Below are 27,617 nucleotides of genomic sequence, written 5' to 3' on the forward strand. Positions count from 1 at the left end.
GCATGACCATAGATGACAATTTCCCTGAAGCCAAACAAGATAGGCAGCCATTTTGAAAGGAGCTAGAATTATGTACAGTCTTTGTGTACTGCCTCATTTACCAAGGCAGCTTGGAGACCCAGCTCTCTATCTCACTGTTGGTCCTGCTCCGAGCATTCAGAGAGTTTCAAAAGTGCTCAGCGCTGATCTAATTTTGCCACCATTGCAGTAAATGGGAACAGAGTTAGGCCTTTTAGCACATTTGAAATGCAGAACCAGGAAACCTCTTACAATTTTAAAGTGAAAGCTTGTAATTTTAAGCAGTTTTCAATATTCCTCAGGGTCCTGGCACCTTTGCTTCTCCCCGTCACTACTGGGGCTGGTTTGGCTCCTGAGCCCCGAGGGCTGCTCTAATCCATGTCTGGCTGCTTGTGGCCACAATAACAGATTGTTTTGGGATATGAAGATTATTGTTCTGGGCCCAGACAGGAGCTATAGTAGGAGCCATTCAGCTGGTTCTCCACCACCTAGGGATTCCTTCTACACAGGGCAGGATTCTGGCCATGTCTCATTTTACAGAAATACCACATTGGGCTAAATCATAAGTTTGTAAACCCGCCCAAAGCAAAGGGCTGCCCTTGGAGCAGCCCAGGAGGAAGACTGTAGTTCAAGGAGTCATTACCTCCCTCCCACAGCTCCAGAGAAAGAATCAACTTCACCACATCTAGCATCACAGCATATACTCTCCAGTGCACCAGCATGACTAAGACACTGGCAATATTCCAAGGACTGAGTCAAGACTCCTCCCACCGCCCTGCCTGCCTCTTCTCATCCACCTGTCCAAAGTGGGGGAGGGGAGAATAGAGTGGCTCTGCAGAGCCTGCCCCCTCCCAGGGCAGAAAAAGCATGGTATGCTATACTAGTGCAAGGAAATAACAGGGCACCTTCCACCCTCTTCTGCTCCTTTTCATCAGTGCACAGTACAGGCCATGAGTACCTCCTTATCCAGAAATATGATTAAACAATGGAAGGTATGTGGAACACAATCAAATTATGCTTCTCAAACATTTTGCATGATCTTACTACTTGCAATTGTAACTGTGCAACCATCACATGGCATTAACAGAGCTGTTTACATTTCATTTCCTCCATGTTTTGAAAGTTAGGTGTGATGGGGAGGGGAGAGAGAACTTTCCTGTGCTTAATAGCTTTTAAATGGTCCCATTTAAGCATTAAAGTTCACAGCTCCTTGGCAGGAATGGAGAAGTGGAGGGATGATCTCTCATCTGTGCTACTCTTAAAGGTTGCCTCCAGAGACAGTTTCCTGCAAGGCTGAGTTAACAGGTCAGCAGCATATCACAACTTGAAGACAGTGTGGTAACTTCCTCATTAATGAAAGCTTCCAGTTTGCAGAATGCCACACAGAAAAAATGCCAATTTGCCCTTGAATTCATGAGACTATAACATGTTGTTTGTATCTGGAATTTACTCCTGTCCCTGTTGTTAAGACAGTTTGCTGAGGGAACATTTCAGTGAGACAGATCTCCATGCAAAGGATGCTAGTAGTAACCCTTGGACCTGCTAAGTCCCTGGGCTTTTCTCAGTTGAGAAGTACAAGATCTCTAATGCCTTCTGAAAAGAGATCCACCTGTGGGGCTGTGTGTGCATGTAAGAATCTTCAGAAGCAGCTCCCTTTGTGCTTTAGACCCTAATCCTGCAATGAGATGCTCACATTCACCTTGGTGGAATCCCACTGAAGACAAAGGGGCTCTGTGGGGTCCATTTAAGTGGATCTCATTGAAGGAAGGGGCCTAGCTAAACTAAGAGGGGGCTCCGCTCCAGTGACACTGAATGCAAAATTAATTGACTGTAATGGGACTAGGATCTGGCCTCAAAGCTTCATGGTTTTTAGGAAAAATTTATTATGCAGGTGAACATGCTGATGTGCAGGACCCTACATTACTCTGAGGGGTCTCTTCTTTCTTCTCAAACTTCCATATCTGAATTTTACCTTTCACTCTCTTACAAAACATTGTGGTTGCTTCTCTCAGCCTTCCAGGGATCAAGCCGACCTGCTTCACACTTGATTTATAATAGCTACCTCATGAAGCAGTTCAGATTAGTCTTGGCAATCAGAATGGGGTTCAGTCAATATACTTGGTAAACCTATTCAAGCTTTTCCTTGTCTTCTGTCCTGGGGTAGCAAAGTTCTGAATGATTTTGTAGGATCAAAATACCTGATATACACTAGCATTTTTTTTATTTGACCATTTTTGCACAGGAAAAGGTAAGGAGTAAATCAGGGTAAAATGAATGTGTTTTCAGTCTTGAATACAGTAATCAAAGTTGTAAGGCTTGGCTTGTTCCTTCATATTAATGTAAGCCCTTGAGAACGGTTGTATGTCTATCAGCCTTTGCTTCTGTCAAGCTTAATAAGTCCCTTACCATGCACTAAATAAGCCTGGCACTAAAGTTCTATACATTGTGAATATTGGCATCTACAAATTACAGCCTGCCTTGTAACCAGTGTGAGACACTGTAGCTTGAATTAGAGTACTAAATAGCCTTCAAGCCACTGCAATGACTGATCCTTGCCTTTATAGTGGAAATGACGTTTTAGATTGATATATGTGATTAGCAATCTAATTGTCAGTACAAAAACCTACTGCACTCTGGGGTAAATTCTGATGGAATGTGTGTCCTGAAACTACATTACATTTTTAAGAAAAAATGACTAGAACCATCCATTTCTTGCATCTCCTATAATGTTTGTTAGCATAGACTAATCATAGTTGCACAGTACAATTATATATTTAAGTATGTCTTAGAGTGATTCCTTTTTAGAAACAATGTCACTAGGCAACCAGTTAGGTTTCAAAAAAGAAATGCACAAAATCCCAAATTGGGATCACACTTTTAGCTGGTATAAATTGGTCTCATTCTATAGATTTCATGGCACAGCTGAGGATCTGGCCAAGTGCCTTCATTTGACTTAATTACAGTAGAACTCCTATTATAACAAACTGATTGAGGACTGAGGAGTTCCATTTTAGGAACTTTTCTAATTTAAGTTCTTCTTAAAATTTCCATAGGTATGATGCACAAGCTGCCATGTGGCACACTGCATCACTTTCTTCTTGTCCGTCACACCACTACAAAGCAATTTCTAATACACTGGAGGCATCAACATGTAAAGGGATGTCAACTTGTTCTTCATTGACTTCCCTTTCATTATATGGCTTCACACACCCCCATATCTCTGTCATAACCTTAGTCCCAGATTTGGACCTTAGCGTCCAAAATATGGGGGTTAGCATGAAAACCTCCAAGCTTAGTTACCAGCTTGGACCTGGTACTTGCTGCCACCACCCAAAAAATTAGAGTGTTTTGGGGCACTCTGGTCCCCCTGAAAAACCTTCCCTGGGGACCCCAAGACCCAAATCCCTTGAGCCTCACAACAAAGGGAAATAATCCTTTTTCCCTTCCCCCCTCCAGGTGCTCCTGGAGAGATACACAGACACAAGCTCTGTGAAACTACACAGAGTGACTCCCCCTCTCTGTTCCCAGTCCTGGAAACAAAAAGTACTTTCCTCTTCACCCAGAGGGAATGCAAAATCAGGCTAGCAAATCCAACACACACAGATCTCCCCCCCTGATTTCTTCCTCCCACCAATTCCCTGGTGAGTACAGACTCAATTTCCCTGAAGTAAAGAAAAACTCCAACAGGTCTTAAAAGAAAGCTTTATATAAAAAAGAAAGAAAAAATACATACAAATGGTCTCTCTGTATTAAGGTGACAAAATACAAGGTCGATTGCTTAAAAGAATATTGAATAAACAGCCTTATTCAAAAAGAATACAAATCAAAGCACTCCAGCACTTATATTCATGCAAATACCAAAGAAAAGAAACCATATAACTTATTATCTGATCTCTTTGTCCTTACTTTAGAAACAGAAGACTAGAAAGTAGAAACTACTTCTCCAAAGCTCAGAGAAAGCAGGCAGACAGAAAACAAAGACTCAGACACAAAATTCCCTCCACCCAAAGTTGAAAAAATCCGGTTTCCTGATTGGTCCTCTGGTCAGGTGCTTCAGGTGAAAGAGACATTAACCCTTAGCTATCTGTTTAAGACAACCTCTTCCTGTCATGAAAAATGGTCCATATAACTAGTTGTTCATAAAGTTGGTGTTCCAAAATAAATCAATCAATGAAAATGAAGGGTCTGCTGTATTTGCAAGGTACATTTCATGGCGAGATGCAGCACTCATCGTTGTGGCTCCCATTATCAGTGGAAGTTGCATGGCTAAATTTCTGTGCCTCATCTGGAAAATATGCACCAATAATTAACAAAATAAAATGTTTCTCTTGAGGCGGTGAAGGTTTATTGTTGACATAGAGGAGGAAACTGATGGATTGTATAAAAGTTTGAGAGGTCCATGGGATGGGCTTGACTTTAGTCTATGGCTATGAGCTAGGGCAGTTTCAGGCATGTTTGTACTCGACACGGCTAAGCAGCACCTCTCCTACTACTACCCATACTACCATGACTAGGCTACTATTTATACTAGAGCTAGCTGAATGACAGCTAGAGCAAGTATGTATATGAGAGCTGGGAAACACCCCCCGCCCCCAGCCCATCTCCTAGTGTAGATGTAGCCTATGTCTCATTAACCTTACCTAATCTGATCAAGGCAGCAGCTCTGTGAAGGTTGAACAGTGTCTGCTCATTCCCATAGGGATGAGAGACTAATAAGGGATGGAATTTGTCACCAGTGGCAGGGCTCAGAGGGGCAGGGCTGTCTGATGTGGAGGTGAACGATCCCAAGGATTAAAGGAAAATATAGAAGAGGAATTTGTAATTTTTTTTTTTTTGGTGTACAACAGGACAGTTATCAATAGGGGGCTAAGCAGTACAGGGAACTGGTGGCTTTTTGAATAGGTGTTGGGAGTCTATGGGAAGGGTTATTAGACGTACAAGAAGCTGAGAGGTTTATCATCTGGTCCCAAGTAGCAGAAGAGAATTTCAATCATGCTAAGGTGAGACACCTCTGGAGTTCCTATTTATCAGTTTTAAGTTTATCACCTTTCAATTTTGACAGTCTTTTTGTTCTTGTCTCCTGAGAAAGAGTGAGTAGAAGCATCTGATCTACTTTGCCAGAGCTAGAGGCTTAAAATATAAAGCTAAGTAAATAAATAAAAATACTTTGGGAGAATTTTAATCTCATTTTACTGTAAGCAGGAAAACTATGGCTTAGTCACTTTAGATTTCTCTGAAAAAGTATGTAAGCACCAATGTTGTGGTTAACTGCATCATTTGAATCTCATCAGGCCTCATCCAGAACTCATTGCAGTCTATAGTTTTTATATCCTCTTTTAAATCAGTTGAATACAGCATATCCAGTAAGAAATGAGACATAGTTCATTCAAGTTTGTGCATCATTCCAGCAACGTCATACAACATCCCCTGACCCAGAAGCAATGATGGGGAAGTAGTAGGGATCCCTTTTCAATCAGTACTACACTAATGGTACAAGACTGATTCTATGCTAGTGGAATTGCAAAGCTTTAGAACTGACCACTTGTGATGCTTTACAAATCCAATGGCCCTCTACTCTCCACAGATAGGAGTGGCCTCAAGCTCTTAAAAATGTAAGCCAGTGTAGTTCTGTTGAACTAGTGAAATCAATGGAGCTTTGCAGACTTATACCAACTGATGACTCAGCTCATTGGAGTGCTAGCCAGGGTACCCCAGCCAAATTCCAACTAGGAAAATTGCATTGCGCCTCTCTAAAATTACCCCTGTACATCCATCCACTCCAGATTAAAGTATTTTCCAGGTCTTAGCAGCTTAGCATTGCTCTGTGCTGCCAACATTTGCCCAGTTCTGCCATGAGAAGGCTGCATTTCAGTAGTTAGTTGTGTTGCCCTTCTCCATGCACTTACAGATGAGCAGTTGGCATCTTTCCCTATTCCCCTGAAACATGTTACTAACAAACAGCACCACACATTCAAGGAGCAGGAGATGCTGGAGCCAGACCTTACCACCAAACTGACTGACCATGGCCCCAGGAGACCAGACCTGTTAGACACTCACACAGCCTAGCACCCAACGGTACACTGGGCTGGATTTCTGTGCAACAACTGCTATTCAGGTGCAATAAGCCTAGGTAGGCCTCCACTTCTCTCTGCTAGTATGCCCAGGCCCCTTAGCAGGGCTGCCCAGAGGGGGGGGGGGCAAGAGAGGAAATTTACCCCAGTCCCCGGGGCCCCACAGGGGCCCCCACAAGAGTTTTTCAGGCCCCTGGAGCAGGGTCCTTCACTCACTCCAGGGGCCCCAGAAAAATCTCACGGGGCCCGGGCCCCTGGAGCTTTTTCCATTCTGGGTCATCGTCAGCAATTCCCCAGGCCTCCTGAATCCTCTGGGCGATCATGCCCCTGAGCACAACATTTTACACGCAAATGTAGCTTGCAGATGGCTTTTTGTGTCCTCTGGATGAAAGGGGCCATCACTAATTCTAATGAACCCAAGTCAGACAAGGGGAGGGAAGGAGAGTTGACTAGAGTTTGGAGGAGTACCACTGTTAACCAGAGGACAAGGGGAAGGGAAGCCCTGCCCAAGTAGAGCAGAGGGACTCCCCAGCACAGAGGACTGAGGGAAACCCTACCCAAGGGGAAAGAGGGTAAGAAGCCAGTGAAGCTGAAGGAGCTGGGACCTGGGGTAAGTGGGCGGACCTGGGTCCCTTTCCTGCTCCCCACCTCTCCTCTACCAGGGCACTAACACAGCCCTTGATGCCCAAGAATAGGGGCAAAGGGTGGCACCCTGACCCACCACACCAAGGAAAAGTGCAGGACCCACTACAGTAGTGTTGGCCACTTGCTACAACTGCTAATGCTAGTAAATCGGACATATTTTCTGCCATTTTCAGCATTAATAATTATAGAAACATTAACAGTGTGTTTCACAATCCTGTTTCCTTTATTTCAGGTGAGTGGTGTTACTAAAGGAATGGGCCGGACAAGAGAGCAACGTGTACTGATCATGGTGATTGTGATGGTAATTTGTTTTCTTCTTTGCTGGCTGCCATATGGGATCACGGCCCTGATAGCTACTTTTGGAAAACCTGGTCTAATTACGCCGTCCGCCAGCATCATTCCGTCAGTCCTTGCAAAAAGTAGTACAGTCTACAATCCAGTCATCTACATATTTCTGAACAAACAAGTAAGTAAAGTTGTATCCCTAAGGTTTGCTCTGATGCAATATGTGCCATGACATTGTAGAAACAAATCTTTCTTTTTAACAGGGACATTTTTAGAATAACCATGTAATGAAAACGACTACAGAGCAGATCCTCAGTGAGTGTAGCTCTACTGAAATTTGCATAGCGACGTTATCTTACACTCGCTGAGGATCTGGTTCAACAATGCAAATATGCCAAATGTAAAAGAAAGTAATGGTGCTCTAACCCTTCAAAAGCAAATGGTGAAACTCACCAAGGAAACAAGGAGGATGCCAAGGACATAGATTAAAACTGTGTGTGACGGAAGGTAGTGAGCATGGAGATCAGCTCCCTAAATAAAGAAGTTGGCAAGTCTGGAGCATTAAAAATAAAACAAACCCTGAACAACCAACTAAAGTTTCCTTTCTCTTAGTCAATGATAATTTGCCATCCATACAAAGAGTTAAGAGTTAGACTCTGAACAGAGGAAATCATTGTGTCAGCAAGCTTGGCACCAGGTTCCTCAGAAACATATTTCAATCTGAAGTTTCTCAGGTATAGGAGGTCTCAGTGAACCTACGCTTTTCCAATCTACCTACTCTCCACCACATTATGACCAGCACACAGTTACTCTCTTCTCCCAAAGCCTTTTCCTTCCTGTTTCACTTTTCTTGTCATCCTCTCAAATCCTTCAGTCATACTTCTGTCATCTTCTCCTCGTCAAAAGCATTTGTAAACAGGAAATCATCATCCAATGGGGGTGTTTGTAAGGGGGCCCTGCAGAAATCTGCTCTTGGCCCAATGCTATTCGATTTCTTTCACAACAGTGAAAGTTAATATAAAATCAATGCTGATAATGTTTACAGAGGACACAAATTGATGAAATGGTAAATAATGGTGGAAACAGGAGGTCAGACACAATTATCATAATGATTGCTTCTGCCTTAAAAATCTATGAATATTCCTATCTTCCCTCTACCTTGCCACATCCACTACTCCCATCCACAGTCCGTACTGCCTTTCCCCTCCTTCTTCTCTGTCTTGAAGTCATGCTTCCTCTCCCACCCACTTACCTCTGTCCTCTCCCTCCCTCATAATCCATTTACTAGTCTCTCACTCAAACCTAGTAGTTTCCAATGCATTTTTCTTTCAATGCAGCTCTCATTATGTATTTATTTGTCTTTTGGATGCTTCACAGTCTCCAAAACTCCTAGCCCTGCAAGCCAATGAGAACCTCAGTTGTGGAACTTCATCACAAAATACGCTCAAACACTTCGAGGAGAAATACACACAACATAGCCAGTTTGGCAATGTCTTTCTTTACACAGTCTGAATTTCAAGCACTGTTAAATGGATGTGAAAAAAGGTTGATTTTTTTTAAACCATCATGATCATCATGTTTCTTAACTAAAGTTTCAACACTAGAAACTTGATTTATTTTTATTTATAGAAGTAAACTTCCGGCTGGAATGAAGGGGAAGGGAATGAACATGTTAACAGATGGATGGAAGTAGCTTTACATACAAATGTTATAGTTTGTGCAGTCATCTAGAATATTAACAGGACTGAGCCTTTGCATGTTTTGTGGTAAAAAATGTTTAACAAATTTCACTCATTAACTATGAGTGTCCAAAATTACTAATGACATACAATCCTCTATGACAGTGCTTCTCAAAGCAGGTCCGCCACTTGTTCAGGGAAAGCCCCTGGCGGTCTGGGCCGGTTTGTTTACCTGCCGTGTCCACAGGTTCGGTTGATCGCAGCTCCCACTGGCCGTGATTCACTGCTCCAGGCCAACGGGAGCTGTGGGAAGGGCTGATCTAGAATGCTGTATTCAGATTTTGCCACCTTTTTATAGGAACAGTACTCCTGCTGTGAAGGGGATGTAGCACAGAGCTGAATGATTTTGTATTTAAATAATATCTGTAAAGAGGGAAGTCTAAAACAGCTGACAGCTTTTCCCACTGGGGAAGAAGAGATATCATGGTGACCTAAAATGTATTGCAAGTTAGGAATATGCTTATTGATTTTGAGAGAGAAAATGTTCTGCATAGATGAATGGTTGTGAGTACAACCTACCATTATTTAGTGAAGAGCAAACAGGACACTGAGGAATTGCTACTGCCCTGGATTAGCAAGTGCATGGACAACTTGATAAGAGCATCAAAGCTAGATGCTAGGGGTCTGATTTACCTCTCCACTATTCCGGTGTTATACGATGGTAACAATTGATTTCATATAATTCTGTTCTTCTGATGCAGTACAAGACACTGGTCAGCCAACAATCTGGAATTACCCCTTTTTATCAGAGGTGGGGAAATTATACTGTTAAATTGTTTGGGTACAAATAGTTTTAAGTATCCTAGTTCCTACTCAATGTGCATTTTACCACAAATATATTCTATCTATATGGCTGTCATAATTTTTTCAAATAAAAGTGGCAAAATGAAATGTAAGAAAAACTCACAGATCAGACTGAGGCGACTAGACAACATAAAAGGGCACTGGCCTGGGAGTTCAGAGACAGCGACAAAGCACTAAGATTTGGATTTGCATTAAGGAGAATAAAAGAGGAAAGATGCACTTTGCCTAGAAACTTTTCCCTAGCAAAGAGTCATATGCACATTTTCCAAGTTTATGCTCACCTCACACCCCATCACACTACTTAATTGCTCCCTGAGATTCACTTCATATGCAAACCATAGAAGGCAATATTCAGGTATTTTGAAGTCCAAGCCTGTAGGGTATTTTGTCCACTTGACTCACTGTCACATTAGAGAGAGAAGGTAGGTAACTCACCTTTCCCAGACATGAAGAAGAGCTCTGCGGAAGCTCAAAAGCTTCTCGTTTTCACAAATAAAAATTTGGCCCATAAAAGATATTTCCTCACCCACCTTGTCTCATTAATATCCTGGGACCAAGATGGCTACAATAACAGAAGACATGTTTAACTGTTGTCTTTATCTGTTAACGTTCTGGGAAGTGTCAGAATTCCTGCCCTGTCCAATAAGTGCTTAAAGCAAAACAATGTTGCTTGGGAAACACTGTGGCTTCAGAACGAAAATAGCACCTTCATTCTAAAATTCTGGAGCCTGATTCTCACTTATACCACTTGGGCAGTGTAAAAAGGCTTTCAACTGAGTACAACTTACATTTACTTTGAGGTCGCTTTGGATGCTGAAGGGATGTAAAAGGGCCTTAGTATAAATGACAATCAAGCTCTTCAATTTCACGGTGAACTTCCATGACTGCAGTGGTGTTATATCTTCCACATCACATGCTTGGAGTGTGTGGGGGGGGGTATGTGGGGGGAGAATCATCAAGGATCAGCCAGTTGGGTCAGAAATTTTAATTATCACTCATAGCCCTCTGTAGTAAAATCTACAAGTCATTTCCTGCAGAATATGGGTTTGTTTTTGAATAATCTGTTGTCTTGCTTTGGGAGGGTGGTATAGCTTGTGTGCAGAATTGTGTCCGGAGCTTTACGGGTCACATGTAGTCTGCCTCTCTCAACTGCAATTTTTTAAAAAGTATGTTGAAACCATAAAAAGAGATCTGTTCTCTTCAGAGAGCAGCCAGCTGTGTGCTGATGAGCATTCAAGTGAAATGCATTAACATGTTAAATAATTTAAAGATGCAAGTCCTAGGAGGCAGCCTATTAGAGCAATCCCTCCATTTTATCTAGAGTATTTTCCAGCTACCCTGTGTGTGTATAGATGTGGTTGTTATCCCTGAGGAGCTAACATTTTCCTTTGCCCTTGAGTTCCACAAAAGGGCCAGGCTGTGCTCTGTGTATTCTCTTCCTAGAAACAAATCATGTTGGTGTTAGAGAAGCAAAGCACCTGTTGGTAATCTCTCCTATCTCTATGGCAATAAAAGATTGTTTCTTACAGTACATTTTCTGGTTTCTTGACCAATCTAGGTTTTACATTTCCCACCACTTACCTTAGCAAACTATTCCACAGCCAGCTAGGTCTCATTGTCAGGAGACTGTTATTGATCATTTTAATTTTTCCCTTAGTGTCATCCATTATATCATGTCACTCTCCCATAGGCCATCTTAAATAGTTCTCTCCTTGGTAGAGCTGATAGGAACTTTTTCACCGCGAACAAAACATTTCACAGAGACAAATCTGTTTCTGTAGAATTTTTATCAGGAAGATTTTTGGGTCATAAAGAGACTTTGTCTATAGCTGGGTGGTTAGACTCCTAGACTAGCTCAAGTCCTGATTTGGAGTAATGGAGGATGAAAAACTCTGCTCCAAATCTGGCAGAATGGGGTCTTGAACTGGGCACTCTTCATCCCAGGCCAGCATCAACTCACTCCTGCAAACATATTCAAAAGATTTTATTTTCATGCCAATGCAGAACAAATACTAATTTTGAAAGCTCAAAAGTTGTCACAAAACAGAATTGTCATCCTCTGGTCAGCTATACTCATTGGTATTTACATTCCTCAGCTATGGCCAGAACACTGTGAGGTCTCCATGCACACTTTCATAGTTGCTTGAGTATATATATATGGGCAGTCCCTTACATCTGCAGTGTCTTGGTCAACAGAACGATCATGAGCAGCTGATAGTTTAGCTAATTTTGGCTGCTGCCATTCAGCAAAAAAGTCAAACTTTTCTCCCTATGAAGCCTTTCCTTGTCACTTAGAAGGTGATTATTTAGTTTAGATTGGAGCAATCTATGACTGTGGAGACAGAGTGGTATCTTAAGGGGACAGACATTGAGGTCACTTTGCTTGAGTTTAAGCCAAACTTACACACCACCTCCAGCCTGTGCCACATTGTCATAACATATTTCCCAGATTTGGACCTTAGCGTCCAAAATATGGGTGTTAGCATGAAAACCTCCAAGCTTAGTTACCAGCTTGGACCTGGTAAAGCTGCCACCACCCAAAAAATTAGAGTGTTTTGGGGCACTCTGGTCTCCCCAAAAACCTTCCCTGGGAACCCCAAAGACCCATATTCCTTGAGTCTTACAACAAAGGGGAATAAACCATTTCTCCCCCCCTTCTCCCTTCCAGGTGTTCCCCCCCTGGGTTCCTGGAGAGATACACAGAAGCAAGCTCCGTGAATCTAAACAGAGGGATTCCACCCTCCCCGTTTCCAGTCCTGGAAACACAAGTACTACCCTCTTCACCCAGAGGGTATGCAAAGTCAGGCTTAGTAAATCTAACACAAAGAGATTTTCCCCCTGACTTCTTCCTCCCACCAATTCCCTGGTGAGTTGCAGACTTAATTCCCTGGAATTCCCACTAAAGAAAAACTCCAACAGGTCTAAAAAAGAAAGCTTTATAAGAAGAAAGAAAAATACATAAAAATGGTCTCTCTGTATTAAGGTGACAGATACAGGGTCAATTGCTTAAAAGAAATATGAATAAATAGCCTTATCCACAAAGAATACAATTTAACACATTCAGCAACTACACACATGTAAATACAAAAAACAAACAATATAAACCTACGTCTTATCTCTTTGTACTTACAAATGGGAAACAGAAGATTAGAAAGCTGGAGATAGAAAAATCACTCTCTTAGCCGAGAGGGTCAGACCCAAGACAAAGAAAAAAGAACTCACACACAAACTTCCCTCCACCCAGATTTGAAAAAGTCTTGTTTCCTGATTGGTCCTCTGGTCAGGTGTTTCAGGTTACTGGTATTACCCCTTTACAGGTAAAAGAACATTAACCCTTAGCTATCTGTTTATGACACACATGTGCTTCCCTTCCTCCCCTGGGGATTCACATGATCAGCATTAAATTGCTGCGTCAGTTTGGGGAAAAGAATGGTCCCATTCAGTCTTCATCAATCCTGGCAGGTGCTTAAAATGGAGGCAGGAGTTCTGAGCAAAGGGGCCACAAAATGCCTACAGACGTTCTGTTGAGAAGGGCTCAAAACTAAAGATTAGAAATGGAGTTAAGCCGTCTTGTTATTCCTGCGGCTCTGGGACTGGTGAGCGGTCCTGTATCGAGGCCAGATAATCCATGGCAATGGGTAAGCAGTACTTAAGAGAAGATACTGTTACACAGCAGTCACACGGCACTGCCACTCTGCATGGGCTCCAGAGTCACGTTTTATCTTTTTTTCTCATTCTTCTTTTGTATTAGGACAATGTGACTTGACAGTGGGTAGTGTGTGTGATATGGTAACAAAGTTAAAGTGGTGTCCCATGTGCCAGGACCAATCCAACAGAAACTACTAACAAATCTCTGTATTTCTTCTCTGCTGTTTAGCATTTCACTGGGGAGGTTATACATACATTGTCAGTGCACTTTGTGAAGTTACTGTGAAATGAAAGAGGCTGTGTACAACGTATCTAACATATGAAAATAACCAGCCAAATATATATAGCCAGTCATAGGCAGGGCCGGCTCTAGCAATTTCACCGCCCCAAGCACGGCGGCACGCCGCAGGGGGCGCTCTGCTGCTCGCCGGTCCCGCGGCTCCGGTGGACCTTCCGCAGGCATTTCTGCAGAGGGTCCAATGGTCCCGCGGCTCTGGTAGAGCTGCCGCAGGCGTGTCTGAGAGAGGTCCACCAGCGGACTGTCCGCAGCCACGCCTGCGGCAGCTCCACTGGAGCCACCTGCCGCCCTCCCAGCAACCGGCAGAGCGCCCTCCATGGCGTGCCGCCCCAAGCACGCACTTGGCACGCTGTGGCCTGGAGCCAGCCCTGGTTATAGGAATATTGTACATACTTCCTCAGGGAGAGCGTTTCAGCAGGTTTTCGATTATGAGTAAAAATCCCTGGGGCCAGATGCTCAGCTGATGTAAATCAACATACCTCCACTGAAGTTAATAGAACAATGCCAGTTTACACTAGCTGAGAATCTGGACCCTGGACTTTTTTTTTTCCATTCTGGTCCTTTCAGTCATATATTCCCTTCTTGCTTTAAGAAAATCACCCTGTATTATTATAACTATAACAAGCACGTTCAGTGTAATATTTTAGTTTGTGTTAGTCTTACAGGAGGAATAATTTATGATTGTCCAAACTGTTTAATTACTACCAATATTTAGAATATGGAATAAATCTGAAGATTTAAATGAGCCTAATACCCAGGCATGAATCTTTCTTATGGTAGAGATATGGTTGTAAGTAGTGTCAGAATGGACTTCCCCTCCCCTGGCATACAGGCAGCACACAGCTAGAGCAGAGCCTTGCACTTTGTATAATGGTTTGCATTAGCATATCAGGATAGGAGCATGGTATATTCCCTCTGCACAAGGGGTAAATGATTAAATAAGGGAGAAGGAAGTGGACAGTCAGACCCATGAACTCTAACCTACCGCCCTTTTTCAGAGTTCAAAGAAGACACAAAGGAAAAACATCCTTCTGCTTTCTTAAATTGAATACAATCTCTCCCCTCCCAGATTGGTGATTCCTTTCTTCCGTTTGCTTTATAGGATTGCCAAAGAAAGATAAAGAGCTCTCCCTACATCTGCTCCCCAGATATTTAACTCTTCCCTGCCTGATTCACATTTCCCAGACTTGGCAGGAAAGGCTTAGGGAGTGACTGTTATCTTCTGCTAGGGATCTGACAATGGACCCTTTATCAAGTCTGACAGGCAAATTTGGCTGTTAATTGACTCTCTTTGCAGGAAGGGATATTTATAAAACAAAATCTCAAATGCACTGAAATTGAGAACAGAGCAGCTATAAAGTGTGTCTGTTCCTGATCATGACCTGCATGCACTCAAGTTTTACTTCTGTTTGCTTCTTTCAGAGGTAATTGCTCCACCACTGCTCCATTTATCCTGAACAAGTTATTAGACCTAACTACAGCAGGAAGGCATATCTTATCAGTGCATTCACAATCATGTGAGCATGGGAAGACTACAGAAGTGCTTGTTTCTCAGCTATAGCAACAAGTATTTGGGATTTAGGATTAATGCATATGGGGATTTAATTTGAAAAATCTTTTTTAAAAAAATCTTATCAAATGAGGTTAGAAACACAATTCCTGACCTGAACTCCCATGTTTAATGAGGTCAGATATTCATCTGTGGTTTCCTTTTACAGCACAGGAGCAGAATTTTAAAATTCATTTGTTACTGTTATACCACAATTTTCAGTGGGAGGAAAATTCCCTGCCCTTTTTTGCATTCAGTAGTTACAGACTTTAATAAAAGCATTTAACAAATGGAGTGAAAATTGATGCATGGGTAAAATAATAGCAACAATCAGGAAGAAACACATTGGAGCAAGTCGCTAGCTTAGAGATTTTATTGTGGGAAACAGCAAAACTTCCTGAAGTTGTAAAGCATCAGTCTTATTTTCAGATCTTAGAGTGTAAGGAGGGAATATAATCTGTTTCACAGCATAACGTGTTGTTTAGTAGAAGGTAATGATGTAAGTACATGTACTTACCTCAGGATATAAATCAATCATGTGTTGTTCAGATACTGAGGTTTGGGCAGGGGGTTCCTGGCTGAGGTGGGAAGTCAGAATTTCCACAGGTATCCATGTGCATTCATCACAAAGAGCTAGATGTCCACAGCTAGGAGATGGTTGTCTTTGGCAGTTGGGTTTAGGTGGCTGGGAGGAAGGAAAAGTTAGACACCAGGTGGTATCATTGGCTGAAAGTGGAACAGGATGCGTTTCTGGAATCTGGGGCATATGGAATAACTTGGAAGTTAACTTGCTCAGATATTAATGTTCCTAAACACAATGTTTAGTTACCATGTACTACAGCACCCTAAATTGTGTGAGGCTCTTCACCTACATAGGAGAACACAGGCGTGCAATCCAAGGCCCTGACCTGCAAAGGATCTGTCAGCTATCAGCACAGACAAAAAAAGCTAAAGGCATGGTTTGAAAATGAATGTCAAATATTTATGTTCAGAAAGAACACTGGAGAATTTACTATTTTGACTTGGCTGATTGTTCTGATGGGATGCAGATCCCAGAGAACAGAGAGCTCTATAGACTGCAGTAATAGAAGGCAGGATGGTAATTATTTTTAATACATTACAGCACTCAGATACTAAACTGATGGGGGCCACAGAAAAGTTCAGATAAACTACAGCGCTTAGATGAGTTTTCTTTCTTAGTATGCAGATTTTAGTGAAGTGGAGAAAGGCCATGTTTAAGAAAAAGTCACCGGAATCATTGCAAATCATGTTTCAATCTCCTTGCTTTTCTTTGTATTTCTCAATACATCACAAAACAAACAAATCTGGTTACTCTGCATGATGGGCTCTTCAGATTACTTGGGCCTGCATCCTCAAAAGGTAGATGTCAGTGGGATTTGGGTGCCTAAATGGATCTGAAGCTCAGTGTGTAAGATGTAGTTGCATTTCTGCTTGCCCTTTTCACCAGCCCAAAATACATAGTTTCTCTGACCATGGTTAAATTGCCTGTGACACATTTTTCTCAATTAGCTCATCTCACCAGAAGAAGAGAGGGGAAGACAAAAGTTCCCCAGGAGTGAAACATGTCCAGGAAAAAGACTGCAAGAGAGCCTTTAGCTCAACTATATTTTGATTACAATGTTCCTACAGCTTTATGACTTATAAGGGAAAGATCTTTGGCAGTCCCATTGACTTCAGAGGAATGATGCCAACTTACAGCAGCTGAGAATCTGACCCCAAATGTAATATTTTCTCACTGAGAAAAATCCAGGAAGGAGGGAAAAAAGGAAATCTGTAAGTTTGTTTCACCCTACATCCCTCTTAAAAAAAAAATCAGATTTACAAAAAGAAGCCGATTAAAAATGTTCTGCATGCTACAAAGACCAAGTCCCAGATCTCTACTTCTACTTGCAACCCACTCTTCCGTCCACCCACAGAACAATCACGATGAAATATTTGGGATAAGCATTAGAATTGCCAACACTTGGCGCCTAGGTAGGTAGGTACTATGGACACTTTTAAACTAAACAAAACGTATTAACGCTTTCTAGTAATGTGTAAGGCAGCTATTTTGACACCTTTGCCTGCCCTTGGGAGAGAGAGTCATCCTTTCTCACAGTCAGTCCCATACAGTGCTTCAGGGCAAGGCATGTTGTAATGAACAAAATGACATTAATACAACAGTAAGGGCTAGACCATGGCTTGTATTCCCTGCCAGGAGCCTATATGCATGGTGACTATCACAAGTCTCGAATCCTCACGTGGTTATTCACCATCATCTGGGAGCAGGACACTATGCCTCAAGACTTCAAGAATTTCTCAGTTGTCCATGTATGCAAATACAAAAGTGACCAAGCAGTCGGTGACAACCATCATTATATCTTGCTTCTTTCCATTGCTGAGCAGGACACATGTCAAGATCTTCTCAACAGACTCTCCACCATCACTGACATCATCTCAGACTCAGGCCATGTCTACATCTAAAATTTTGCAGCGCTGGTTGTTACAGCTGTATTAGTACAGCTGTATAGGGCCAGCGCTGTAGAGTGGCCACACTTACAGCAACCAGCGCTGCAAGTGGTGTTAGATGTGGCCACACTGAAGCGCTGTTGGGCGGCTTCAAGGGGGGTTCGGGGAACGCAAGAGCAAACCGGGAAAGGAGACCAGCTTCACCGCGGTTTGCTCTCGCGTTCCCCAAACCACCCTGCAAACCGCAGGGAAGGAGACCTGCTTGTTCAGGGAACGCGAGAGCAAACCGCGGCGAAGCTGGTCTCCTTTCCCGGTTTGCTCTCGCGTTCCCCGAACCACCCTGCAAACTGCAGGGAAGGAGACCTGCTTGCTCGGGGGTTCGGGGAACGAGAGAGCAAACCGGGGAAGGAGACCAGCTTCGCCACGGTTTGCTCTCGCGTTCCCCGAACCACCCTGCAAACCGCAGGGAAGGAGACCTGCTTGTTCGGGGAACGCGAGAGCAAACCGGGGAAGGAGACCAGCTTCGCCGCGGTTTGCTCTCGCGTTCCCGGAACCACCCAGCAAACCTCAGGGAAGGAGACCCGCTTGCTCGGGGTTCGGGGAACGCGAGAGCAAGCTGGGGAAGGAGACCAGCTTGATTACCAGAGGCTTCCTCAGGTATGCTGGGATACCTGCTTATTCCACGGAGGTCAAGAAAAGCGCTGGTAAGTGTCTATACTTGATTACCAGTGCTGGATCACCAGCGCTGGATCCTCTACACCCGGGACAAAACGGGAGTACGGCCAGCGCTGCAAACAGGGAGTTGCAGCGCTGGTGGTGCCCTGCAGATGTGTACACCTCCTAAGTTGCAGCGCTGTAACTCCCTCACCAGCGCTGCAACTTTCTGATGTAGACAAGCCCTCAGTGTAGTTTTTGAGCATAATGTGGATTAGCGGATGTGCTATTTCACTGCTTGGAAAATACAGGAAAAGTGTTGTGGCCAAAACTGTGACCGCTATATGGTGTTTGTAGACCTGACAAAGGACTTTGACATAGTTAGTTGCAAGGATCTCTTGAGGATCTAGCACTAAGTTGGGCACCTGCTAGGGTGATCAGATAGCAAATGTGAAAAATCAGGACAAAGGGTGGGGGTAATAGGTGCCGAAATAAGAAAAAGCCCTTAATATCAAGACTGTCCCTCTAAAATCAGGACATCTGGTCACCATAACACCTGCACAAATTCATCACCATTGTGAGCTCTGTCCAGGATGACATGCTTGCTAGAGTTCTGGAAAATGGTGCTTCGTCAGAGTCCCTGTGTCACAAATTGCATTAAGCTGGGTTGTGTGCTCACATCTATGCTAGTTCGCATTCTTTTTAATGCTATGCTGCTCAATTCCTTCAAAGACTCTGACCAGGGTATTTACATGCAATTCTGTACATATGTTAATACTTTCAATCTCCAGCATCTTCATGCTTGCACTAACATGATCAACTTGCTCATCAGGGAGTTCCTTTTTCCTGATTACTGTGCACTCTTAGCACATGCCATTTAAGACATGCAGCAGCTAATCGACAGTTTTTTTTAAATCAGCAAAGTTGTTTTGACGGTCAGCCTGAAGAAAACTGAAGTGCTTTACCAGCCTGCTCTGAAATTGCAGCTGATGACATAGTGCTTAATGTGGTCGAAAAATTGTTATCTTGGCCACAGTTTATTTACTAATGCCGGGATCAATGATGAAAAGACACAGCACATTTCTAAAGCCAGGTCTGCCTATGGTCGACTTTGTCACTGGCTGTGGAAGGTGAAGAGCATTTGATTTCACACCAGGATTAATGTCTGTTGTACAGTGGAGTTAAGCAATCCTCTCTGTGGATGTGAAACATGGACACTCTACAGTGGGCAACTGAAGCAACTAAGGCATTTTCACGTGTGCTGTCTGAGTCTTATCTGTAACATCAAGTGGTTGGATAGGCTAACAAACACTGTAGTCTTGGCACAGTGCTGCATGACTAGGATTGAATCTGTAATCACACAGGACCAACTTCACTGGGCTGGTCACTGTGACATTGCACTCCATATGATTTTATAAAAATATGCCAATGAGTGTGAATATCATGTAACTGGAATATGCTTCACGCAAAATGTCTCTTGTAAGGTATCATTACAAAGCTTATAATCTACTGAGTGTGGTCATCCTATTTGTATAAATGTATCATTCTTGTATATGAACTAGAAATATGAAATATAACTCTGAGGTCCTATTGTAATTTATGCAAGGTGTGGGCCATTAATGGTGATTTGGAATCTTGATGGCTCCCATCAACTAGGACAATTGGTTGTAAATTTATTTTTTTTACTTGCAAGCCTTCCTGTGAGTCAGGCCAGGAAGAATGAAGGCTTGGGGGCTCACAGGACATGTGACCATGTCACCTGGTACTGGAATCCATCTAAAACCTGGGGCTTTTCCATTTTGAAGGAGGAGTGGGGACCCAGAGAGACAAAAGATTCCCACCTTGGGCGAAAGCTATATGAGGGTGGAACAGACCAAAGGATGTTCCAGTCATGAGAAATCCCTTAGCTACCACCTGAGCTGGACCAAGGACTGTACCAGGAGAAAGGATTGGGCTCAGACTAGGAATGAGACTAGTCTGTAAAAGAAGCTTATCGAAACATCTCTGAGGGTGAGATTTAATCTGTATTCAGTTTCTTAATGTATTAAGATTAGACTTGTGTGTTTTGTTTTATTTTGCTTGGGAATTTACTTTGTTCTGTCTGTTATTTCTTGAAACCACTTAAATCCTACTTAATAAAATCACTTTTGCTTATTAATTAACCCAGAGTAAGTAATTCATATCTGGGGGAGCAAACAGCTGTGCATATCTCCCTATCAGTGTTATAGAGGGCAGACAATTTATGAATTTACCCTGTGTAAGCTCTAAACAGAGTAAAATGGATTTATTTGGGATTTGGATCCCATTGGTAACTGGGTATCTGGGTGCTGGAAACAGGAGCACTTCTTACACTGTTTTCAGTTAAGTCTGCAGCTTTGGGGCACGTAGTTCAGACCCTGGGTCTGTGTTTGCAGCAGGCTAGTGTGTCTCACTCAACAAGGTAGGCTTCTGAAGTTCCAAGCTGGCAGGGAAAATGGGCTCCGAGGTGGTCTCAGCACATCAAGTGGCAATCCCAAGGGGGTCTCTGTGACTGAACCCTTCACAGTCACCTTGCACATATGGATGATACGCAACTTCCCATATTTTATAGAAAGCTGAAAATGGGAGCACATACACTGGGAGGCCAACAAAGATGATACAAGGACACTCTCAAGGCTCACCTAAAAGCTGGCCATGTTAACCCATGTGCATGGGAAGGTGCTGCTGCCACCAGATCAGAATGGTAGTGATCTTGTTGGTTTGCATCTGAATCTATTGAGAACAGCCAAAGAGAATGAGCCAAAAAGTGGAGTGAAGAAAGCAAACTGTAGCAAAAACACATGGTCACGTCCGCCTGACACCCAGACGCATATGCAGATACCTCATTGGTTTACATTCACACAAGACGACACACTGAAATAGAATCTTACCCTGATACATCGACCACTACAGGAAACTGCAGCAACAGCAGCATTTCCAGCCTTCTCTGGATGGAGGTAAGCAGGAGCCATGCTGCTGTCAGATCCCCAAAGAGAAATAATTGCTGACTCATCCAGAATTGAACATGCTCGCTCTGTCTCAAATAGGACCCAAAGTGCAACCCCTTCATTAGTCTGCTAGCTTGGCCCTCATGCTGTTTCTCTCTCTCAGAGAGGGGAGTGTTACTGTCAGCATTATCCACAAACTCCCACCCATATTGTGGCTGACCCATGTGCCCAGCCCAAAGTGGGGGATGAGTCTTTGCATACTCCCTTCTCTCACATTGAGAAGGACTATAGGGCCTTGTCAGTACCTATTAAATTCATCATGAAGATTCCCACTGATTTCCATCAGGCCTCTGCTTCATTTAAAGTGTCAGGCTTCAGCCATTTTTTGCTAGAATCCTGTTTTGAAAACAAGTTACCAGAATGTCTGTCTTTTTTTTTTTTTTTTTTTTTTTTTACTGTGAGAAAAGTGGGTTCTTCATTTTCAAATAACTCAAATCTGACTGGTAGGATTTTGCCCAAATTCCATCATCTCCTGTCCCTGGCCCCCACCCCAACCCCCAATTATTGTTGGGAGACAAAGCAATGGACATTTCATCCCCAAAAGATCAGATGTTTCTGAAAGTGATGAATATGCATCGATGATGCATTATGACAAGTACTGTTTTGGAACCTTAAGTCTAGTAAGCATAACCAGCAGCCAGTGAATTATTGGATAGGCTGCTACCCAGCTAATCTAACATGCATTTTTGAACATGTCCATTCATGTTAGGTGGCATATATTTTTTGTGCTTTCCTGAGGGCCAATTTCTCCCACTCATCACCCAACACTGAGAACACAGCTCCCACCAAGGCCAAATTCAAGATTGAGGTACATAAAAATCAGTGGACCCTTTTTGAAAATGCGTGCCCTGATGGCACCCAAAGGAGATCAACAGAGAAGGCAGTGAATTAACTGAGTGTGTCAGAAGCAGCTGTAACTGTTCTCAGGAATGTGATAACTTCTAAACACATCTGTGTATTGAACCCTTAAACTTGCAATAAAATGCATATAAAATCAAGCGTCAGGGAAAGTGGTAATTTGTTTTAGTGTTTCCTGTCTCTGAGCACTATCTTGCCTAGGGTCAACATGAGATGGACAGGCCTATGATTACTCAGGTGGTCCTGCTTATCTTTTTAAAATATTTGGCACAACATTAATTTGGAACATACACAGTGTTCCAAAGCTTACTGAAAAAAAAACATTAATGGTCCAGTAAGCTCTTTAGCCAGCTTTTAAATACTTTTTGGGTGCAAGTTATCCAGACCTGCTGATTTGAAAATGTCTCAGCTTAGTAGCTGCTCTAACATCCTCCTGAGATACCAGGGATATGAATACATCATCAGTTTTCAATGTACAACAACAAATAACCATCTACTTCATCGACACTAAAGTTTTCCTGGATATATATAGTGGGCTGTTTAATTGTACTCTTGACCTGGTAATACTTGCATTCTCAAGACCTTCTGGTCTTTTTAAAAAAGTGATTGTAGTATGGAGGAAAAGGAGATGTTCAGAACATCTAATTCAGTCCATACACTGCTGAAACTGCACTATTTTGGGAGATGTGGGATTATTTGGTATAATAGATCCATGCACCAGCTCGGTATGGAGCATACATGGAGACAAATGTCTTATAAATCAATAAATGACAAGGCTTAAGGTCTTGTCTATTGATTCACGTGCCACTTTTCTTTGAATTTTTCAATCACACTCACTACTCTTATAGGTGATTTTAAAGAAGTCTTTTCAGCTGAGAAATGCTTTCTTCAAAAGGGCCTGTCCAAGTTGAAAATGAGGTGAACCAAAAAACACCAAGGATGACTGCACTGTAATATGCTAAAGCAAGTTAATGTGTAGTTATCACCACAGTTAACTCTTTAAATCCAAAAGAGCAAATACAACTGACAATCAAGGCATATAAACAGTAAGGTCTCTATGATTTGGCAATATTTTGTGTTGAAGTGGTATTTAATTGTAACATGGGTTTCAAAATCTTTGTGTGTGTATATTACACAAGAAAGAGAGAGAGAGAATGGGATAACAGTTGTGAAAAAATCAAGGCCGGCACATCTTAAATTTCATTTTCTAAAAGTTAAACAGCTAAAGCCCAAATTTAGAATGCACAACAGTTGTACAGAATGAGGAAGAAACCGCATCAGGTTGTTTTTTCAGTTTTATAAGTAGTGTTAAATTCTGTTACTAACTATAGTTATTGTTAGCTAGTTATATTTGTATTACAATAGCACCAATTAGAATCTGTGTCTCATTGTGTGAGGCAATGTACAAAGATATAGTAAGACACAATCCTTGTTCGAAAGACTATTATCTAGTTCAGCGGTTCTCAAACTGTGGGTCGGAACCCCACAGTGGGTCCAAACCGGTTTTAACGGGGTCACCAGAGCTGGCGTTAGGCTTCCTGGGATCCAGGCCAAAGCCCAAGCCCAAGCCCCGCTACCCAGGGCCGAAGCCAAAGTTTGAGGGCTTCAGCTCTGGGCAGTGGGACTCAGGTTACAGGCCTACACCTGGGGCTGAAGCCCTTAGGCTTTGTTGCACCCACTCCCATCTGGGGCTGCTGGGCTTGGGCAGGCTCACGCTTCAGTCCCCCCTCCTGGAGTCGTGTAGTAATTTTTGTTGTCAGAAGGGGGTCGCGATGTAATGAAGTTTGAGAACCCCTGTCCTAGCTCTAATACAAATCTAACAAGTGGATTTGACAAACTGGAGGAAGCACTATGATAACAAACACCCACACCTTCAATTTTTGCATTAAATATGTGCATTTTCCCGCTGATCATTCATCTGGAACCTCTATCCTGCTGTTCTTATTCAAGCAAAACTTCAATGGGAGTTCTCCTGCTGAAGTCTACTCAGTGGGTGGGGCTGCATGATCAGGTCCTTTGCTATATAAGTAATAAAAGGGAGTTCTTCCTTCACAGACGGTTTCTACAAGGAAACCTAGTGCATAGACAGGACACTTATGGAGGAAAGAAACAGGTGTGCATTTAAGCTGAAATACAATAGCATTCTACTGAGTGAGGACAGGCCTGATCCAAAACCCAATGAAGTGAATGGAAAGATGCTCTATAAATGCATCAGTGCCAACAGTGATAAGTTTGCCCCCACCATCTTGAAGAATTTATTGCTATTTCTAAACCTTTATTTAGAAAATTTTGCCTAGTGCCTGGATGGTATGATGATAAACAGCTATTAATTAAAAAACAATAGATGATACTCTCCAATTAAAAACACAAATGACAGATTATTAATTCTAGGCTCCGTTCTTTTTTCTCTCCAACTGGTCTCCCACTGGCCTAATGCAATGAATCTTTGAATGGAAATCTATCCATTTTAGCTCACATCAGGCATTCAGTCCTGAGTCTTATGAGGGGAGATCATGGGCTTTTCAAGATTTTCCGAGTAAGCTTTCTGGGACTTGCTTAGTACACTTTGAAACTATCTTAAAATTGTGTTGCAGCTGTAGCATATTCCAAACTAAGTAGATAAAATATACAACATCTGCTTTCTCAGTCAGTAATGGGAGTTGCTAGAATTCATATTAGCTGTTCAGTGCAGATGAAATTCACTCCTAGCATATAGCTAGAACAAGCTATGGGCACCCCTTTAGCCCTATGTTGAGGGCATAAGTGGGACATGAGTGGTGCCTGAGATTTATGCTGGCTCTACACATAGTGGTGTATTTCATGCTGCCTGTATAACACAAATGTTGGCTTGTGGCACTACTACTCTGCATGACACAGGCACAGGACAACGACCTTGGTGAATTGTGTAACAAGACATTGTTCAAATCTCTAAAATAAACAAATACAGATTCATTGTCACAGAATTTAGGTGTTGTTCACAGTTATATAAAATTTTGTTATGCAGAATGACACCTTTGAGAAAATGAATGTTAATTGACAATAGATGGATTAGTACCATGGCCATTCCCTGGATGCCTCTCTTGTGCCACACAACTACAGCTCATATAGTATGGGGTGTGTGTGTGTGTGTGTGTGTCAGGAAAAGTCAGTTGAAAGTAGAAGATTTTGACTTCAGAAAAGATCGTGTAAATATTACCATTTACCTGGAAAATCTTTAATTTGTTTCTTCCTGAAAACTCATCTTCTACATTCACCTTCTGATGCAATTTTTTGAAGACTTAAATCAATTCTGCAATTTCTAATTACTGTCAACACAGACCAAGTTATTTACAGCACCCTAAAATATTTTCTTCAGTATCAACAAATCTCTCCCCTGCGATCTTCACCATTATTTTCTTCCCATAAAAATTCCAGGTAGAGCCATACACAGCAGACATCAGTGGCAGAACTATGTCATCTCAGAAAAGTGGAATCTGATTGCCCTGTAAGTCATTTTCAGTCTTCAATTCCTCCCAGCCCGTTAAATGGAAACTGTGAGTAGAGGCAAGTTGAAGACTAAAAATGCTGTGCAGAATCAAGGTAATGTTTCCTCTGCTGAAGAACTTCTGTTCTGGAGGAAGCCCACGGAACACTCATGAATAGAAGGCTAGGTAAGTAAGAATATGTTCAGTTTTGTCTTTTGCAATTGTTCTGGTAAGAGTTCAGAATCCACGTGAAACAGTAAAATACTGTGGCACTTCTGACAATAAAAATAAATCTGATGAAAGGAGGAGAGAGAGGCCTAGTAAGCCTTGTTTTCTTTGGGTTTTTTATGGTTTGAAATGGGGAGAGAGTTTACATTTGTACGGGTTGTCAGAAACAAGCTGGAAAGATGCAGAAATAAACTTAGTATCAACTATCCACGGTGTTTTCCTCATTGCTCTAGGAAGTACAGTCTCTAGGAGAGACATCACCAGTCTCCTCCTTTCTCCGATACTGTGTTTTTAGTCCCTGTGTCTTGTCTTTACAAAATATATTAAACATCATTATATTTTGTTCTAATACAAGCTGTATAATGCTTCCTAGTTTCCAAAGAATCCTCAATATGTTTGAGTGTGTGTTTTCAACCTTCTTATGGCCATTGCTTCAGTGTAACTCCAGCTCACCAGGTGAGGGTGAAGTTAAATACAGGATACCAGTGTTATTAGTAAAACTAGGTATGGTTAATCTGTGAAATAGATGTTAAATACTACAAGTCCCGGTTCCACTGAAGTTTATGGGAGCTTTGCCATTGAGGTTACTGGGGCCAGGATTTACCCCAGGCATAGTTTGGATATAGCCTTCAACATTGGACATTTCTGTAGTATTTAATGTTTGGCAATGACTTTTTTTTGGCAAAAGCAATCCCATGGTCATTTATGCTACAGAGAAGCTGGTTATGAATTATCCTAGATTACTTGCAGGACTTCCTGTAGCTCCAACCTTCTGGGAATGCTTTCAAGCCTTATAATTCTAGTCATGCTCTTTTTATGTTAAGATTCAGGCCGTGAGTTACCTGCCCATGTTTTGAAGGATCCACCCATCTCTTTCTTATTCAGGGAAGTATTGGTGGGATGAAGTCATTATTATACTGAGCAGTTCAATATCTACCTCAGGGTATTACATAGCATATTAAGAATCACAAGCAAATCTAAGCATAAAGGACCTGATCCTAATACCACTGAAGTCAAAGAAAAGACTCAATGAGGTCTGAAAGTCTGACTCAGAGGTGCCTCAATCTGTGTACATTAAATTTGAGCCTGAAAGTGCTGAGCACTTGAAGACAATGGAAGCTTTAAGCTCTAAAGCACCTGTAGACACTCTAGGCCCAATTTTCACAATGCTCACTAAAGCCAATAGGCACTGAGGACACCACACAGGATTAGAAACCAAACAGCCTTCAGTTATCAATACAAGTGAATACGTATGCAGTCAGTTACCAACTTTATATTTGGAAATTGCTATTTGTACACAGTAGCATGATCAAAAACAGGTACACAAGATTGGTGCACAACTGAAGATGTGTGACAGGATCCCAAGGGTACTACCTGGAACTGTGGGATTCCTGTGCCCTCTTAAACCTCCGGCCTGGGCTGGCTTTCACAATGCTTTGCCAGTGACAACAGTGCCTGGAGGGGGCTGCTGCTTATCATTCAGCCACCAATATGCAGAGGCACACCCAGCTAAGTTGCATGAATGATTTGCTGGTGTTTCCCAGTGTGTCTCCCAAGCCCTCTGTCTTGCAACCCAGAAATAGATCGTCTTGCACTGCTCAAGACCTTCTTTTGAACAGTGCAAACTTAGTCTGCTACTTCATCAAAGGAAAGGGACATGTACCAGCATTTGTAACCTAGGCAGATTTCACAAGCACTTCAGACAAACTCACTGGTAAGGATAAAACATTAAAATAAATTTGACTACAGAAAGACAGATTTTAAGTGATTATAAGTGGTAGGCATAAAGGTCAGTGATAGCTACCAAAGAAAATAAAATGTAAGCACATAGTCTAAATCCTAAACCTTATTAGACTAAGCA

At 42.3% G+C, this 27,617-nt stretch overlaps 1 protein-coding gene across 1 annotated transcript in view; it reads left to right on the forward strand.

The window, feature by feature from the left end:
* Nucleotides 1–27,617, forward strand: part of LOC115657665 (vertebrate ancient opsin-like) — a 150,602-nt gene that overhangs the window by 92,823 nt on the left and 30,162 nt on the right. Inside the window, exon 3 of the mRNA XM_030575748.1 lies at nucleotides 6,967–7,200. Coding sequence (XP_030431608.1) covers nucleotides 6,967–7,200 — 234 coding nt within the window. The remainder of the gene's footprint in view (nucleotides 1–6,966; nucleotides 7,201–27,617) is intronic.

The sequence above is a fragment of the Gopherus evgoodei genome, chromosome 9 (assembly GCF_007399415.2).
Source record: "Gopherus evgoodei ecotype Sinaloan lineage chromosome 9, rGopEvg1_v1.p, whole genome shotgun sequence".
Classification (NCBI taxonomy): Eukaryota; Metazoa; Chordata; order Testudines; family Testudinidae; genus Gopherus; species Gopherus evgoodei.